This window comes from Fistularia commersonii, chromosome 3 (genome assembly GCF_037954325.1).
Source record: "Fistularia commersonii isolate RoL2024-O1a breed Wild chromosome 3, RoL_Fcom_v1.0, whole genome shotgun sequence".
NCBI lineage: Eukaryota > Metazoa > Chordata > Actinopteri > Syngnathiformes > Fistulariidae > Fistularia > Fistularia commersonii.
The window spans coordinates 7,268,735-7,287,442 of NC_141286.1; the positions used below are offsets into that span (position 1 = coordinate 7,268,735).

Sequence of the window (18,708 nt, forward strand, 5' to 3'; positions counted from 1 at the left end):
AAAAAAATATTTACAAGGATAGTCTTGGAACGGTAAGCCCAAAACTGGGAGAATGGCTCCTTTTGGCATGAAATGGGCAATTGTAGCAGTGAGCAACAATTTGTGACATGAAGACTAAATCAGAAAGCAGGGAAAAAAAAAGATTATCTAGAAAATTCTTTATTATTCAATAACCGCTCATTTCATGACAACAGACAGAACAATACAAAAAAAATATCTTCACTGTCAGACTTCAGGGCAGTAGAATACAATCATCAATACTCTCTGATGAGAAGGTGGGTGAGCCTCATGATCTGACCAATCAGCGCACAGTATGCAACTAACATGATTAGAACAATGAAGGCCACTGACAGACAGGACGGTTTATAAACACACGCCCATACAGCATAAAAACGGCCCTCCCAAAATACGCTGTTGGTAAAATGTATTATGGAGAATATAAAATAAGTTAATCTTAAATGTACTTTTAGCAAGACTGTGCATTTTTGTCGTCAGCGCTCCGTAAACATTAATTACCACAGTTAAACTGATGATGGCAGAGAATCAGACTTGATTGGCACGCGAGTGTCTGTGAAGCGTAGGGGAGAGGCCGCGATCCTTCCCCGATTGGCTGCAGGAAGCAGAAACATGCCCGTTGATGGCCTGAAAAAAGGCTACTGGCTGTGCTTTTTTTGCAAACACTGAGGAGACAAAAATGGACGATAAGGCAGGGAGGAGCAGAAGCTCATCACAGAGGGCTGTTTGGATCTAGAAGACGTAGATCTTGTCTCTCCGGATTGCATCGAGATCGTCATCCATGGTCAGAAGCACCTAGACGGGGCACAGTGGTCAGTGCGCTGCATCTGAATCCAGCATTTTTGGGGGGGAGGGGGGGCTCACCAGGAAGGATCCAAACATGGCGATGGAGGAGAGAAAGTGCCAAATGTCGTGGTCGTCAAAGAATGAAAGGAGGATGCAGTCCCTGTTGTGTTCACGTGACTCAGCCGGTGTTTTCTGTTGCAGGGGAGACGCAGACCGCTAGCTTAAAAAGGTCATTCTAGACTAAAACAGGAAACACGACATTTGTCGTAAAAACTGATACTGACCTGCCAGGTGCTGAGACCCTGAAAGAAGAAATACAGCGCGAAGCCCCACACGACCGCCGTGAAGAGAATGCACACCAGTGCCAGACACTGGATTCTCTCTCCACTCCGCAGCTTTACACACACACACACACACACACACACACACACACCAAGCTTTACATACAAGAAAAAACTCCTTCAAATCATCTTGAATTTTCTGTTACCGAAGACCAACCTTCATAATGATGTAGAAGGCAAAGTAAAGCAGCAGGTTACAGATGGCTATGGCCAGCAAGTAGGAGGCAAAATCGTTGGGCCTTTCGATGAGGCCATAGGCTGCCCTGCAAACAGAGGAGGGCCAGTATGATTTCATACCGGCTCCATTTTTACAGCATTAGGTGAACCCAGACCAGTTTACTCACAAAGACCAGTTGACTATGTTCCCCATTACCAGCAGAACCATGCGGTCCTAATATTTGAATAAAAAAAAACATTGCAGCTATAAGAATTTAAGACATTAATATACACACTCTTGTGACAGCGTATCTGGCTGACAACAATTTTCAAGATGGTATACACAATGGAAAATACACAATCGGCAACCAGCTGGAGACTGTTTTTGCTCAGATGTCAGTGTTTGTAGACAGTGTTATCATCTGACTGCTACTGGGCTGTTGACGAGCAAATATTTGACATCTTGTCTTACAGAGTTAAAATCCACACGATTCATATTGGTGTTTCATTTCGAACGTTTTTTTTTGCCTTCAGCGGTGTGATGGATAGACATTTTTGCTCAACTTTAAAAAGTTTAAAAGGCTGCCTGAAATGTCCACAAAGTCAAAACTCTGTATGTAAAAAGCCATAAATTCATACATTTTGTGAGGATTTTGGTCAGCTGACGTGGCTTTACTCACTATGTACATGGGTCCACTGCACTGTCTGATGCTGTCTGTGTAGACGATGTGAACAATCCTGCGCAGGACTCCAGAGTCTGACCCCGACAATACAAACAGAAAGCTGCCGTCAAACTCTTCCATGCTGGGAGATTATTGGATCTAGATCATTGCCAGGTCCTTACCAAGCCTCCACCGGCCCATGTAGTAAAGCTGTGTGCTCAAGAGAAGCGTGGCCAAGATGTGGATCACTGAGAAAACAATCCAAAACACCATATTCCCTCTCCCGAATACCTACAGACAAACAATAAGCAGTGACTGAGGAGGGTCACGCACTGCACACGGCATCGGATCTCATACGCGCGAGCACGTACCACTCCGAGCACGGAGAAGAAGATGACGGCGGCCAGGCAGGCATAGGCAGTATAGGCGCTTGCGTTGATGTCCGGGTGCCTCTTCTGATAAAGCTTTAACATACACAGTCCGGCGATCATATACATGAAGGAGGTGTCTGCAGAGATGGAGATAAATGTCTTGATACACACACAACTTGCTACTTTGCAAAGAAAAAAAAAGTTCTTGTCTGTAACAAAGGAACTAAAACTTTGGTCATCAGCGGTTTGTATACTCTATTTGTATTTGAAGTGAGATGCCATTTTTTTTCTTCTACAATGAGCTTTAGCATTTAGCAGTATGCTATACACTTTGAGTTCTGTTCTCATTCAGTGTTTGCTGCTTTTACAGGTGCTTCTGCTGACATGATACAACCAAATCGCTCCTTATCTGGACTCACCAAACTGGAAGTTGGTGTAGTTGGGGCAGACGTGGTAGCAGGCACTTAGTAAGCCCTCCATCATGAGAGCCGTTCCCATGGCGTAGAACAGACCAAAGTGCTTTGGGATGCCACATTCCTGGTGGAGCAGAGGAAAGTACCAACAACAAGGAGGTTAGCCTTCTTTTTGGTTGTTGATAAAAATCGGTCTATTCATTCTGAATTTCCCCAAAATCCAGATGCCAAATGATGATGTTTCTTAAGCGTCATATCCATCAGTTTATTGCAGCTGAATCATTAATGAATCTTTTTGAATGTGTTTCTGAGCAAACATCCCAAATTTGTTAAAAACGATTGGGATAATGATAAATGAGCAGAATTTGGATTCACAGAATGTTTTCATATTGGTACAGTATAACAGCATATGTTTGTGGTACTAGCTGCATTTAATTTGACATCCAAACAATTCCCCTTAGTCTAAAAATCCAGGAGTTCAGAAAAACAACTACCGGTACATTAACATGTGTAAGAGAATGAATTTGCCATAAGCTGAAGTTTTTATCAATGGTTGACTTCACAAAATCATTAAGATGTAAGCAATGTTTTTGTCCAACTCCCCCATATGATTAGCTTGTGTCAGGGTATTTCTTTTGTTTATTGCTGTGTTTGTCTGATGCCTCACCAGTGCATTGGGGTCATTGCGGACTAGGGCCCGGTTGTGGACAATGTCCCTCTTCAGGACGATGAGGAGAAAGAGGAGCCCCAGCATCACGTAGCCGAGGTTGCTGAGGATGTTGTTGAAAGCGCTGCAGGAGAACAGGTGGGAGTCAAGTTTGCTGCAGACATGGCTAGGTCACATGCTCGCACATGCACACTCGTCACACTCACCTCAGAGCGCCCAGCGGGTGGGCGCACAGGAAGTTATAGTAGCAGATGTCCTGGTTTCCGGTTACATTGACGACCTGACAAAGACAGGGAAGGCCAGTTAAATATCTGTGTTGTTTTACTGTTATCAGGCTATTCCCGGTGGAATCACAGCTTACTCCTGGCAACGTACCGTCTGATAGGTGATCACCAGCTGGACCACAGGCAGGGCGTAGAACACAGCAATGGTAGCAATGTTCCTGGCAGGGGCAAAATTGGATACCGTTTGGGCATATCGATGGTACATGTTCATTATAGTGTTATCGTTACTCCCTAAACTACACAGTGGCATAAAATATTAAAGGACAGGGATTTTGTGAAAACCTCACAGAGCTGTGGTGGGAGCTGTGCCCTTACCAGAAGTAAATCTGATATTTCTTGCTGAGTACTCTCTTGTCTTTGCGTGCCAGGTCAGAGACGCACAGATATTTCTAAAACAAGCAAGAGAAACATTGCAACATCGGTATCCGATTACCGAATGATAAACACACAACCTGCACTGATCAGACTTACCTTGGTGCGGACAATGTTTTTGTCGGAGTTAATGTCGTCCAGTGTGTCATAGTCGTCCTCCTCCACTGAGCTGAGAGACTCCTGCCTGCTGCATCCCACAGTGTCCAGCGATCGCTCTGATGTGGCAGGAAAGACATTTGGATTAAAGGACAAATCACTGCCTTTCTGCTCAATATAATTTTGATTGATTTATTTGATGAGATACTGGGACTCTCGAGTTTCTTTGTGATATAATGGTTGTCAAAAATGTAAGCTAAACTAAAAGGATCCTTCTTTGCACCATGACTAGCTTAGCTGTTTTTGAATGTAATGGATGTGGTGGTTTTGTGACCCCACTGATTTTAAATCGGGAATCACTCTTGATCTAAACCCCGATGGGTCTGGAGATGAAACTTATTAATGGGTAACTGACATGTTGATTATATAGGCCCGAAGTTAATTTGGCCCATCATAAGGCACGCACGCACGCACACGGGTCAAATCCTGGGCTGGAGGCCAGTGTCCAGGTCAAGTGATGGTACCGATAATACTGACATACCCATGTATCCATAGTTGTCAGTTGATGTTGCACTATCAGTGACGGCCTCTGAGCTCAGTGTGCTGCAGTTGTCACCTGGAGTGACAGATGGTGATTTCACTTAAAGTCCAGCATCATAAATGTGACATATCAAAAACAAATTAACAAAAACATATATATATATATATATATATATATATATATATATATATATAAATTTCCCACAACTCACCAATGGAGCTATACTCGTAGGACGAGCCTGGCGTCTTGCCTGTAGACGCACAAACAGTTTCTGTCAGGTTTACGACAATGGTATTTGGATGACAGCACAAACACCACGTTATGACCACAGGTCATGTTTAGTTAGTAGAGAGGCATTAGAACATGTGGTGATTCCAATTAGAAAATATGTGACATACAGGTTTTTTTTTCCCTCAAGGTGCCCGAAAAACAAAAATTATCAAAAGACCTGGACATGGTGGAGAAAAGTACTGATACCACTTTGAGCATGCATAAACCCTTCTAATATGCATCATGGCTTCTTATATGCATAATGCATAGCTGTGTATGATTTAGGAAGAGTAAATGGTTTCAAAATTGGATTTTGTGTGCAAGTGTGACAGAGACTTCGATAGGAAAAAATACACGTCAGCAGTGACTCAAATATTTGTGACCCTTTTGTGACATGGGGCTGCGACTCAAAATTGTAGTTTTTCCTTGATAATAGGTGTATTGGCTAGAATAGCTCAAAGTACTTCAGCTCTTTGGATGCCAAAACATTGTATTGCGTATGAAATTGAATTTAATATAAGTGAATAACCAAGATTCCAGACATTTAAGGCTTTTATAGCCATGTATAACCTGTTACTATGTGCAATATTGAGGAGAGAGAAAATTGAGATTGCATATATATTAACTTAATAGTCATAATGACTTACTGGTAACTAAATTTCAAACAAAATAAAAATGGAAGGGATCAGTTATTGTAAAAGGATTTGTTGATCCAAATCAAACATTTTCAAAAGGAACCCTGAAAATTCAGCATGCAAAAATGGTGTAAAAAAAAATCTTTATGCGTAAGCTAAAAATGTGTCAGAACAAGAGCTAATGTATGCAGTCTCTGCAGACAAGCAACATGGTGTGAGACAGTAGGAGGCAAGGGTTTCTTTTTACCATCTGTGTTTTTTCCAAGCAGAGAAGCTGAATCACACGTAAGTGAGTGGGGGGAGAGAAAGAGTAACAAATGTTAGATTCAACTTGAAAGTCTGCAGTGCTAGGTAATTTCTTTTCTTGGAGCAGTGTATGTAATCATAAATTTAACGTAATCTGCTGAGCAGATATAGTAATTTCTATGAAAAAAAAAAAGGTATACCCAAAACGCCGCCATAGAAGGTCAAAAATAAACCAGTCTGCCAAAGATGGTTGCTGGGTTACCTGTCTCTGCAGGTGACATGTCAGCAGGATTCTCAAACACTTCTTTCTTTTTCATTCTGCACAAACAGAGAGAAAATGCAAATTAGCACGATTTGTATTCTGGTGGATCGGCACGCTTTGGCTACAGACCCAAAGAGGTGTGAGGAATAAAGCTGACAAAGTTAATATGACCTGCAAACTCCTGAGGGTATTTAAGTGGTCTTGTTCACAGGGACGACATAGAAATCTTACCGCTTGTTCTCCAGACAGGCCACTAGCAAGGTGAGAAGGTAGAATGAGAGGAAAATGCCAAGGCAGAAGAGCATGCCCATCACATACACATTGGCTGTGGAGTAAGGAAACAGATGATCAACCCTTACAATGCCGGCATTCAGCCATCTGCCCTAGTTGTGCCCAACGGCGTGTAATCGTAGCCTTCAGTCACTACAACTAATCAATCACCGCCACAGCATCACGAGTCTTTCACTTCCTTGCAACATGTTTATCTGAGAACAGGCTAGTTCTCCATCACAGGGAAGGATCCAAGTGTATTTGCTTTTCATTTTTGTGGTAATTGTTAGTGATTTTTGTGGAAAGTTCTTGAATTACAATTTATCTGTAGTTTATTTTAATGTGCCAGATTGCCAGTTAACTCATGCCCTTTAACTGTGATCCCTCATGTGAATTTACAGGAGCAAAATAAACAAATAGCAAAGCAACAAAATAAACAAAGAACGAATACTTAAAAATCCATGATGTTATCATCCCTTGGCCAAACACTATCAGATTTATGTTTATATTTTATAATTTTATCTTAGATTTATTTAGCGATTAAGTCCCTTGACAAATTAACGATCCTGATTACTTAGAATCACCCATCATGATTGCAGGATGTATCTTTAACAGCGAATTATTTCTTTTCACTGTCACAGAAATCCTAACTTTATTCCATTACTTTAGAATCCTGGACTTTATTTACTGATAAGTTTCCAATGACATTAAATGGGAAAAGGTGTGATAGGACACAATCAGGTGGCAAATTGAACAAACGTATAGTCTGCTCCGGATGAGTCAGGCTGTGCACTTACACTTTATAGCAGGGGAGACGACAACATCAAGAATCTTGGTTCGGTTTCCAGCGTCTATCAGCTCATCAGGACGCAAGGGGTAGAAGCGCAGTGGACCCCCACATGCCTCGTCCTCTGTTTTGACCACCACCACCACGTAAAAACTATTGCTGGGGAAATCTTTCCTCTATATGACAGAAAAGAGACAATAAGTCTTGGGTTGGTAATGGATAACATTAATTTAGTTTAATCTAAGGCCTCAGACTTTTTGGTTGAAAACCCTACCTGAACCGTGATGGCGCCTTTCATTGTCATAGTCTGATACATGCCGATGAAAGCTACGTTGTTGTCAAGGTCATAGACAGGGCACTAAAAACAGAAAAATGAACAGAGATAGGGGGATTATACGTATAAAAAAATGTGTTTATGTATTGCCAAAAAAATATATATATTTCTTGACAAACAATTTTTAAATGAAACATGACCCCATTACTGTGACACTGGGATTGTTTACACTAAAACAAAAGGATCAGGTGACCTGCCAGTCCAGATTGCAGATTTTAGCCGAATGACGGCGTGTGGACCACTGGCTCAGTCAACAAAGGTTTAGATGTACAAATGTGGACAAGCCCACCAATAAATGTAAAATGTTTGTTGTTTTGTTCAAAGGCGGATGGAGATTTTTAACTATTTCTAGCTGATGTTATGAGAGTTTTATGTCATTGATAATAATTCTTTGAACATGAATAAAGAGAGTAAGGGAATTCATAGTACCTGGATGTCCTGGATGGACATGACGGTGCAGGGAAACGTCATTTCTGAGCTGACCTTGACAATCACAGTATCGACCCCATCTGGAAAGATGTACTTGAAGTACTGGGACATGTGCCAGAAAAGTTAACGGAAAACTGGGAAAGTCCACTTTTGCATCATTTGTAAAGCAGTAAATTAATTTAATTCCATGGTTGTCAATTCTTACATGCACAATTTCCTGTTAAACTAAACTACTGATTTTCTTTACATTCTTGTGGTTTCTATAGTCAGTCGGTATTGTGACAGCTTTCTAACAGACACAGAGCAATGCTACCAAGAAGCATACCTGCGGTTGGGATGGGGAGGCAGTGAAGCTGAATTTCTTGTCTGTTCTGTTATCAGCGTAAGAAAAAAAAATACTGCTGTTAGCGTCACGAGCATTTGACTGATGGCTGACATAAAACCTGCTTCAGTTTGGTACATCGTGCTTGCAATTAGATCAGAATCACTTACTGCAGGGTGAAGCTTTCTATGCGGCTGACCCTGAGCTGGTAGTTTGTGGCATGGCTGGAGAGAGTAGACACGTCCACAAAGAAGTACTGGGTCTCCGAGGCAGCCCGCGTGGGAGGCTGGCATAGTGTCCGTCCCAAATGATTGTAAGGGTACTTCCTCTGGTAGCTGAGGAGAGGGAGATGGGGAGACATTGAGAGAGTATGGAAGATGGAAAATGATAAAAGTAGTTTATATAAAAGTTTTATTTGTCATTAGCAAACACCGTGCGTACTCGTGGGGTAGTTTTGTATTGGATGTGCAAAGATGATGAAGTGTTCTACAAGAAGGTCTCACTACCTAAACTAAGTGGAAGAGAGTGTGAGCAAGACCTTTAAATAGGGAAATAGTGCAAACATGGGAGAAACACACACACACACACATGCGCACACCATCAATTAGAGTAAGATATAGATTGCACACTTGAAAGTTGCAATGATGAGAGTAAAGGACCACTTAGGGGAAGAGGAATTTTTGATCTCACCAGAATTACACTGAATTAGCAGTGGCAAATAGATTTTTTTTTTCATGAAAAAAAAGGCTCTTTTTACAGGATCTCAAAGGAAATCAGAAAGCTGCAATCTTCTAACGCATTGTCAATTATGGTTGACAAAATGATGCCTCCATAACCCCTGAGGAAAATCAATGTAAAATCATGGATAAAAAAATGACTGGAAAAATAAGACAGTTGAAAAGCATGGGGGAAAAACACCATGATAAAGGAACTTGGCCACTCAGATTGGAAATGGGGGAACGTCAGAAGGAGGAAGTGTTGTAAGTGACTCAAGATATTGCTCGCAAGCATGGTTCATAATCCCCAACCCCAGGGATGTCTCCAGTGCAGGAAATGATTCACATTACCGGCACACTGTTGGCCAACACCTCTTATGAAATCCCCTCTGATTATGATGAGTACTGAGTACAAAAGCTGTAGGCTCTATGACCCCTGAGATACAATAAGAGCCCCTCAATGGCTGCAGATTTCGCTAATTCATTATACGATGAACTATAGGGAACCAACTGAACCAAAAATAGTAATGGAAATTAAAACTGAATATCACTACCTCGTTTAATCATATGTGAGACATTTCAAACTAATACAAATATGTGTCACAGTCACTTTCACTTGACATAAATAAAAAAACTGAAAATCGACGTTGAACTGACACAAACTTATGACATACTCTTACGGGTAACAGGCAACAGAATCGATTATGCTTTAAAACTGATGCATTTCTGCACCACTGGCTTTACTGTAGTGAGTTGGCTCTCCTTCAAGATCAATTCCATGAGTTCACATGACTGTTAAATCCATAAACAGGAGGAATGACACATCATGTATATTTAGCATAGATATGACGTATGACCACAAAGTTATCATATCGATAAATGGAATGAACTTTGGTCAGGCTGTGCATGCAGTACAACTGTGCAAACTGTTTCTTCGTTTTTTATGAGGATTCAAAAAAATGATTGATTTGCAAACTTCGACTCTTGCAAGGAGAGGTAAACCAATACATGTCTTTCTTGTTAAGTGATTCAGAAACTATCCCTCATAGCTCTTCTCAAACCAATCTATTATACAATTCTGAAATCCGATTCTTGCAGAAACACAGAACTGAGAGGATTTACACTCAACGTCCAACAGGGCAACTCACAGGCCTCTGAGAATGAGAGGGACTTGGAAAGAGAGCACGGCTTGCTTCTGTCGGACCACGAAAAGGATGGTGCTCTTCAGATCCTGTGACAACACATCCACGGACACACGCACTCCCTCTGTCTGAAACCCAAACAAGGCAAGACAGAAGCCAATAAATTGTACAATTCTTTATACAGTGTGCTACATCTAGTGACATGAGGATGACTCACCTTATTCCTGGAGACAGTGTGATTGAAAGCGTACATGGTCTGGTTGTCACTTGTAACCGTGTCATTGTAGGTAACTTCGAATTCCCCATCCTTCTGGATAACGTTTTGGGTATCCTCCCACGCCGCACTACCGCACCCAATGTGGGTCACACACAACCAGAGCAGCGCCGCCGATACCAGCTGCAGCCGGCGGTAATCAGATTCCGTGGTGCTTTTATGTCGAGATTTCCAGCGACTCCTCAAGACCATTTTGTCCCTGGACGTCTTCAGAACCCAGTGTGTGTTGACACCTAACTCCGGTCTCTCATAGGGAAACTCCACCCCATCAATTAAAGTGATTACTCAGCAAAAGACGGCGGCAATAGGAAAAGGAAATATTTCGCTTCCACTAATAACAACAGCAGCTGTTAACAGTTAAGCTAGTGACAGTGCGTTGTTTACATTATCCTCGGGAGTTGTCCTTCGACCCGCAGACGTCCGAAACCGCCACGAAACTATCAGTAATTCGGCAACTAATGGCCGTTTCAAAACGAATATACGAAAATGTCCAAATATTCTCTACCTGAGACGCCGGAGCCCGAAGGGCTGCTAGCTTCCTGTGCTACCGTTAGCATTGCTAGCTGAGATGCTGCCGAGGCAACTCCATGTTTTCATCTCAAGAGTTAGGTTTCAGATTCGGTGCCCGTTTCAAAAAGACCGATAGTGGGAAAGAGAATATAAGAAATAGAGAGGGGGTCCAAAACAATGTCCTGCAAGCTGATATAAGTTGGTTTGTATGTCGCAGTCTCTGTCAGACGGACTTCTTCTCTGGACGCTTCCTGTTGATGTTAAGAGATCCGTATGTTTACATCAGTGTCACACTCCCCCCCCGCCCTCCCGTTCACTTAAATGAATTTAAAAAAAGACTATGATTATGATTTCTGTTATTTATTGTCATCATCATTATTATTGTTATATTTTTATCGATCGCTGAAAATTAAACAATAATTCGATATTAGGATAACACGTGTCGTATTGTGTATATTGCACCACTGAGATTACCGGATCAACTATCTGTTAATTTTATCTATAATATATAATGAAATGCATAAATAAATGGATAGTTAGCAGATTTTTGCGCACACGTGATGTCTCGATACGCTATAGACTTGAAAATCATCATGCCGGGGATTTACAGCTATTATATGATGGATGGTATAGAGCAGTCCTGCAGCAGTCTAACACAGTATGCTTTGTGTAGATAATCCTCCCAACTACCATTGCACATATAAACCTCTTTTGGTTTAAAATGGTTTGACTGTGACTTTAAAATTAGCTTCCAAGTATATACATATGTCTTCAAAGTCTGAAGTACACAATATTGGAAATACTCACAAGGACAGAATGGAGGGTTGCAAAATATTTCCGACTTGTCTCCTCAGGAGCAGAAACAGATGTAAGGTGGGCATTTTTTTAATCTTATAGTTCCATCTCATTTATTGCATTATTTCTCAAAGATTCATCTGTTCCATCTAAGCTTTGGAGGCCTTGGGGTGTACCAGGAAAATCTAGACTGTGACACTTGGTACAGACAACTTGGTCGATTTGCACTGCTTGCCACTATGGTTTTGACAAGCAGAATAAGTGAAGAGTGATCTCCAAACTATGAAGCTTTCAAACTTTGGTTGCATCGTTGTGATGTGTTTGATTTTTGACTCTTCTTTGATTTTTATTTCTAGTGCAGATTTTACTTGAGGCAGCCTCTGTATCTATGTGTAGTGACATACAGTCCGCCCTCCCCCTCCCCCCAGATTCTTTTGCACAATAAATTGGTTCTAGTCAGAAATAATTAAAGATATACATATATTAATGCTGTTATATATGAATGTTTTGTTTCATGTCATTTGAGTTTGGTCATGCTCAAAATTTAAGCCTAATTTGTGAGGGCTGAAGAGTCAAAATGTGATTTGTATCATGAACTGGCCTCTGAACTTTCTAGCAAAATTGTAAAGAGGGCAACGTAGCCTAAGAGCCTTGCCTCAAGACAGAAAGATGAACATTTAGAGGTTACTTTTAAGTTTAATTGCCAATAGCACGTGAATGTAATGGTACTGAAAGCCATAGCATGGTCAGTAGATGAGAACAGAACAACATCACCTCTGTCCATTTTCCATTCTTCATTGATGATTCGCTGTGGTGACCCCTGAAGGGAGCAGCCAAAAGGAAGAGTATTTTATTATAGTGGTGTTACAGAGACCCTTTAAGTTTGCGTCGACCCATTTAACATTCTGCACTATATAGATTATCTTCACTCCATGTGATCAAATTTCAGACTTAACATTCAGAGGCTCGGCAAAGTTTGTCTTTTATCTAATCAAAGGATAAAATCATAATAAGTTACTGTTGGCCTCATGAGCTCAGGGACAAGCTTAATTAGAGTTATTACTGGCTCACAAAGGAAATCAGATCTCACATCATCATCTGCTGCCCCAATTATTTTATTTATTAATTCAAAATTATAATTTTAAATACAGGGTAATGGGAGACTGCAACAGCATTAGCGTGTGGTGATGGGGGTTGGGGATCCTTCCATCCACCGGGTGGCAGCAGACACCTCAACGGAAGAAGCCCAGAGAGGTCAGGCAGAAAAAGAGACGTCCTCAAAAGAGACAAAAAAGCGAATGATGACAAGTCCTCGAGAAGTCTAACTCCATTGGCTAGATATGACACATTGAGTGTGGCAGATTTCAAAATATGGAGCAGAAAAACTACTGTGCTGGAGGATGTTAGACCAAGATCCTGCACAGCCAAAACAAAGGATGAACAGATCCTGAGAGGGAATCACAGGAGTTTGCTGAAAATTCAAGAGACACAGCAGCAGCGCAGCAGCTGACCAACTATCACCTGCAGGAGATAGCAATGTATCAATTGAGCACAGAGACACGTTACCTATGCTGAGAAGATCTGCAAACAGAGCCAATGACCCTCATAGACTTAACCTTAAAGCAAAGACATGCTTTTTCTTGAGTCAATACTGTTTCCATAGGAGTAGGTTATTCATGTCAGATATTTTCCTGCAGTGGGTATTGTTAGACTGTTGTTTGGAAACTGTGTGATAATGTGCATGTAGAGTTAATTTCTAAAGAAATGGGGACGCAGTGATAGGTGAATGTGATCCTTCCATCCACCAGATAGCAGTCAATGTTAATGTTCTGTCAGCTACAATTATTTTGCAAAGTGATTCAACGTGGAAGGAGATGTACCCAGGGTTGTATGAAAACGCAATAAACAGCTGATTTCTGCAGAACCACATTCTCAGAATGTACATAAAAGCATGGACATATCTTGGTTCAACAGGACGGCACAGGTGTTAACACTGCTGCACTCTTATCCCTTCAATTGAGAATGCACCGTCAAAATACCAGTAGAGGGTACTCGAGGGCCACAAACGGCTCAATTGCTATTGTTAAGAAACCTAATCCACTGAATAAAAACTTAATTATAATCAAGAAACATATCTTTTAATCATTTTACAAATTAGTCTTTTCATAATCAAACAAAGTTACTTTTACACATATCAGATTTCAGCTGATATAAAAATATAATTTTATTGTCAATATTTAAGGTCAATTTTTGTAAATAACCAGAAAAAAAAACAATAGCACAGACCATGTAGGATTTCCAGGCAATGGATGGGTAACATTACAGTGAAAGGATGCTGTAATTAATACAATCATGATGAGGTGCTGGATCTAATATCTGCATGGGTTTCCTCTGGGTTCTCTGTTTTCCTCCCATAGTCCAAAACATGCATCAGGTTAAGTAGGCAAAAATGGGAAAAATTTTCCCGATCGAGTGAGTGGTTGTATGTCCAAATATTTGGCCCTGTGATTGAGTGACAACCAGTCCAGGGTGCACCCCGCTTCTCATGGGGTACACCCTGCATCCAGCATCCTCCACGACCCTGCGTGCAGGATAAGCGGCAGATGATGGATGGATGGATGGAGGCCTGTAAAACAGTCTGCTTCATAGTATTTCAGGGGGGGAAAGATGCTATTATTTTTGTTTTAACTAGTGATTCTTTTTTAGAAAAAAATCACGGTAAATTGCTGGATATTGGATATTTTGGATTTCCAGTGCATTTTGCCATTATAGCAATATACGTTTTTGCATTACGGCGACTGACTGAGAAATGTGCAGAATTGAGCTGTGCGCACTTCTTAATAACGTTCGATGTAAACTAAACGCGAAGATGTATTTTCTGTTCAGACCGGTATCTTTCATCAGTGTATACCTTCGAGGACATGAACACGTCCGATCACACACGAGTGTGCAGCAGGAATCACTGAATCATGGGAACCAGAGTCATGCGCCACTCTCCGTCACCACGGCAACCACAATACGTTTCTGTGGATGAAGTCATTTGTTACGCTCATCGTTTCCATGGTTACAACCTAGAGAGGGCGCTGCGGAGGCGCGTTCCACGTAAAATGACGCAGGGCGGGGGCGTGCCCGCGAAGCGCGCTGCGCAAGGCTGCTTGTTGTTCCCGCAGAGAAGCGAGAAGATGGCGGCCGTGTCAAGCGGAGGTGCTGCTGGGTCCGCTGCGGCCGGGATTACGCACTCTGCCCGAACGACCCACGCAGGCATGGGCTCCCAGAACCGAGCCCAGCCGGCCTCCGGGATCAGCCACCCCGGTCGTACCGGCACGGCCACCGGCTGCATCCCCAATCCTGTCCACACTTCGGCCACCAGGCCCCCCCCAGCCCGAGTGGGCCACTATGAAATCGAGCGGACCATCGGCAAGGGGAATTTCGCGGTTGTTAAACTAGCCACACACAGCATTACCAAAGCAAAGGTAAGGGGACCGGAGGCCGGACGCTAGAGGTGAATAATTACAAGCTGTCATTGTTAAACATTCAGTCTTTTCCACCGTAAATCCAGGATGAGGCTCGGGCCTTCGGGCTCCGGAGACACAACGGCCAGCCCGCTTTAGTGACACCGCTGCTTGTTATGGACGGGGGGGTCCGTTCAACATAGGGCATTTCCGCGGGTCTATAGGAGTCAGCCGTGTCTGGCAAAAATAAATGCCATAAAACACATTTAATAAAGCGGTATCCTTGACGACTGACAAGAGAGGGCCGGGGTTAATCTATGGCAAGGCGCAGAGGACGGAGAGAAGGGTATTGACGAAGATGAAAAGGGGGGACACGGAGAGCGTTCCGTCTCCAGTAGCTAGCTTAGCTTAATGGCTAATTAGCTGTTTGGCTAGATGCACATTTCACTGTTGCCAGCGCATCAGATCGAAAGTTTGCAGTCTTCCGGGTAAATTTACCCTACAATGTTTTTGAAATGTCACACTTCAAACTATAAGTACGGCTCGTATTTCCCTAACAGTATCGTGAGCGTTCACGTCCAATTAAACGTAAGATGTTAAAAACTAAGTTCGGCCCGGCCAGAGACCGTTATGTTACCTTTTCAAATTCACTGACGGGGGCAGTTGAACAGAAGGTGATTTTAAATTAGCACAATTAGCACCTTCGTGTTGGAGAAAGTTTGGTTTTCTCGCAAGACACAGACACTTTAAATGTGTAGCTCAACTTTTATGTCAAAGCTAACTATTCTATTCGTGGTCAACTTAGAAAAGTTGAAATTATTGTTTTTAAAATCCTCCTATGGACAGCTGTTTCTGTTTAGCCATCGCTCTCAAAATAGTTCAGTGCACTCTGTCCAGGTAGTAACTGTACGTTACAATATCAGTTGTTTTGGGGTGTCTGACACAGTATGTGAAATAGAACATAAATTAACCGTCAATGGTTTTGGAATGCCCGCTGCTCAAATCAGTGCAAACACCATGAATACTGGGAGAATTAAGTACTTACTATGAGGGAATTATTTTCCATCTCTATCAGAAGATGCGTGCATTTCTTTTTGTCTTTAGTCATCTCTTCACTTAAAATATTTGCAATAAATGATAGGTAACTATCACAATTAGGACCAGGCCCATCAGACAGACCTCGTTTTTTCAAAGCTTTACTTTTTGAAGAATATTTGTCTGTTCTCATACGTTACTTATGTTTTCTGGGCAGGGCTAGCAGTACAGGTCCAGCTTCAGTAGGTGCCTTTGCTTGTGTTTATAACCCCCCCCCCCCATCTTTAAGCTATGGCAACATCTGATGTCTTCCGCAATATCACTTTTGGTGATTTATATTATACGACCTGAAAGCCTTCACTTACGAGTCATGTTGTGTATCCCTTTTTCCCTGATGACGAGCCTTCAATTTAATGATACAAATTAAGTTTGCTGAGTGTGCAGCTTTTACCTCCATGCCCTTGTTGACATGTACACAGATAGGCTGATGGGGGTCATGTGGCTGCTTTGCGTCATGTATCCCAAGGAGTCTACTAGCCAGTGGAGCCAACATAAACTTGTGACAATTTCATGGTCTGTGATTCAACCCAGTGAAAGACGCTTTGAGAGAATTACAGTTTAAACGTGACTGTCGTAGATTTATAGATTAGTTCATATGGAATTGTACGCTCAATGAGTTATCTGAGCAGAAGTAGCCGGCTTTACGTTCTGTTGGTCACGGCATTTTATTCTTTGTGTGTCTGCCCGTCTGTTAGTGTGAGTCAGGCAAAGGACTTAATGACAGTGGGGCAATGACTGACACAATGAAAGGCATGCCTTGTTTGATTTCTGTTTATGGTGGTCACTGACAAACCAAGCAATTCAAGATTTCTAACATAGAAATGGAGGGGTCGACATGCCCAGTTTCACATGAAAATGAGAAGAATAGATGTAAGCTTTTATATGCCTTGAGGTGCCATAAATGAAAACAGTCACCACATTAACTTTTAGAGCCATGCTGTATTTCCAATTAGCAATGCTCATTGTTAAAAAAAGCTAGCTATCCACTCTCTTCTGTCAGATGTTGCTGGACAATACCCTGCAGTGCAGAGGACCTGCATATTCACACTTGATTTGAAAGCCAGAGGAGAGATGTACTTTTATATGCCTCATTTGTTTTATTTTCGTTGAAAACAGCAACAGGTTTATATACTGCTACCAGCCTGATATTTGTTGGAGAAATTGAGATAATGGTTTAAGCACTTCAATTTTTGAGGATGAACCTTTTGACTGAGACAGTATGAAGAATGCACACATGCTTTGAATGAAGGGTTTTTGATATGGACAAACATAAGACATTTTGTCAGGGGGATATGTTCAAGTCATCTTCCAAAGTTCACACCAAGTTTGGTTGACAAAGAAAGGGGTTTTAAATGAATTTGAATGGGGCATGCATGGTACTTGGTACCAGATTGTCTGGTCTGAAACAACTCGTCTGCTGGGATTTTTATGTAGCACCACCTCTAGTGGTTTAAAGAATGGTCTGTAAAAGAGAAAAGATCTAGTGAGCAGCAGTTCTTGGGTCAAAAATGCTTTGTAGCTGCCAGAGGTCAGAGTAGACCATTTCCAGACTGGTAGGAAATGACAGAAAGGTAACAACAAAAATAACAACTTGTTACAACCAATATTTGCAAAGAGGACCTCTAATTGGACAACTCTTTAGACCTCAAGGCTGATATGCTTTAGTAGCAGAAGACTACACTGGGTTCCAGTCCTCTCCATGAAGAACAGAAAACTGAGTCAGTTCAAATGGACTCACACAAATCAGCCTATAGACGACTGGAAAAACTTTGCCTGGCCTGATGAGTTTCCATTTCTGCAGTGGCATTCGGATGGTAGGGTCAGAATTTTTTGCCATTAACATGAAAAGACTAGATCCATTCTCCACATCAAAGGTTAAGGCCTCTTGCTGTTCTACGGCTATGTTTGAATTTTTGTTTGCACATTTTTACCCTGTTAGTGCCAGCTGAGCATTAGACCACCACGGGCAACATGTGAGTATTTTTGCTGACCCTGTCCATTCCTTTATGACTGCAATGTACCCATCCTCTCATAGCTACTTCAAGCATAATAACACAGCATGTCACATAGCTCAAATCACCTCAAGCTGGTTATTTAAATATGACAATGGGATCACTGTGTTCAAGTGGCAACCACTTGAACAATGTGGTTCTGAAAGGAAAAGGGGGGTCTAAATCAGCACCAGCAAGAAGTACCTAAGAAATACCGTCCTCTGTGGCTATCTGTTGAATACATAGTTTTGTATATGCAATATCAATATCTAAAAGTAATTCAGTCAGTTGACTTTAATTTGTAACCTGCAGGACTGTAATGATATTATTGTAGGAGTATTGGAGGAGTTTAAATAAAAAAAAGTAAATCCTTTTACATTGTATGAGCACTTGCACCAGAATTTCCTAATTGCATGAGTAACAATTTCATTGTCCATGTAACAGGTTTTACTCTTACAGAAAGTCCAAAATTTT

The 18,708-nt window shown here is 41.7% G+C and overlaps 2 protein-coding genes across 5 annotated transcripts in view; one reads left to right on the forward strand and one right to left on the reverse strand.

The window, feature by feature from the left end:
• Positions 1–145: 145 nt before the first annotated feature.
• On the reverse strand, positions 146–10,813 carry sidt2 (SID1 transmembrane family, member 2). Of its 2 annotated transcripts, XM_086143468.1 has the most exons (26): positions 10,335–10,813; positions 10,124–10,245; positions 8,430–8,594; positions 8,263–8,308; positions 7,938–8,039; positions 7,449–7,532; positions 7,185–7,350; positions 6,349–6,442; positions 6,118–6,173; positions 5,857–5,883; positions 4,916–4,954; positions 4,705–4,779; positions 4,167–4,282; positions 4,011–4,084; positions 3,787–3,853; positions 3,618–3,691; positions 3,412–3,535; positions 2,751–2,868; positions 2,332–2,468; positions 2,143–2,251; positions 1,979–2,055; positions 1,487–1,533; positions 1,300–1,405; positions 1,086–1,196; positions 880–993; positions 146–810 (listed from the first exon to the last, which is right to left on the reverse strand). In XM_086143468.1, the coding sequence occupies exons 1-26, from the start codon at positions 10,581–10,583 to the stop codon at positions 748–750; spliced, it is 2,562 nt and encodes an 853-aa protein (XP_085999594.1). In that variant the 5' UTR covers positions 10,584–10,813; the 3' UTR covers positions 146–747. The 2 variants fall into 2 exon arrangements, with proteins under 2 accessions (XP_085999594.1, XP_085999595.1); XM_086143469.1 differs by lacking the exons at positions 146–810; positions 880–993; positions 1,487–1,533.
• Positions 10,814–14,806: 3,993 nt separating this feature from the next.
• sik3 (SIK family kinase 3) overlaps positions 14,807–18,708 on the forward strand; it is a 28,008-nt gene continuing 24,106 nt past the window's right edge. For all 3 annotated transcript variants that reach the window (XM_086143479.1, XM_086143480.1, XM_086143478.1), the window contains exon 1: positions 14,807–15,169. In XM_086143479.1, coding sequence (XP_085999605.1) covers positions 14,879–15,169 — 291 coding nt within the window. In that variant the 5' untranslated portion in view covers positions 14,807–14,878. The remainder of the gene's footprint in view (positions 15,170–18,708) is intronic.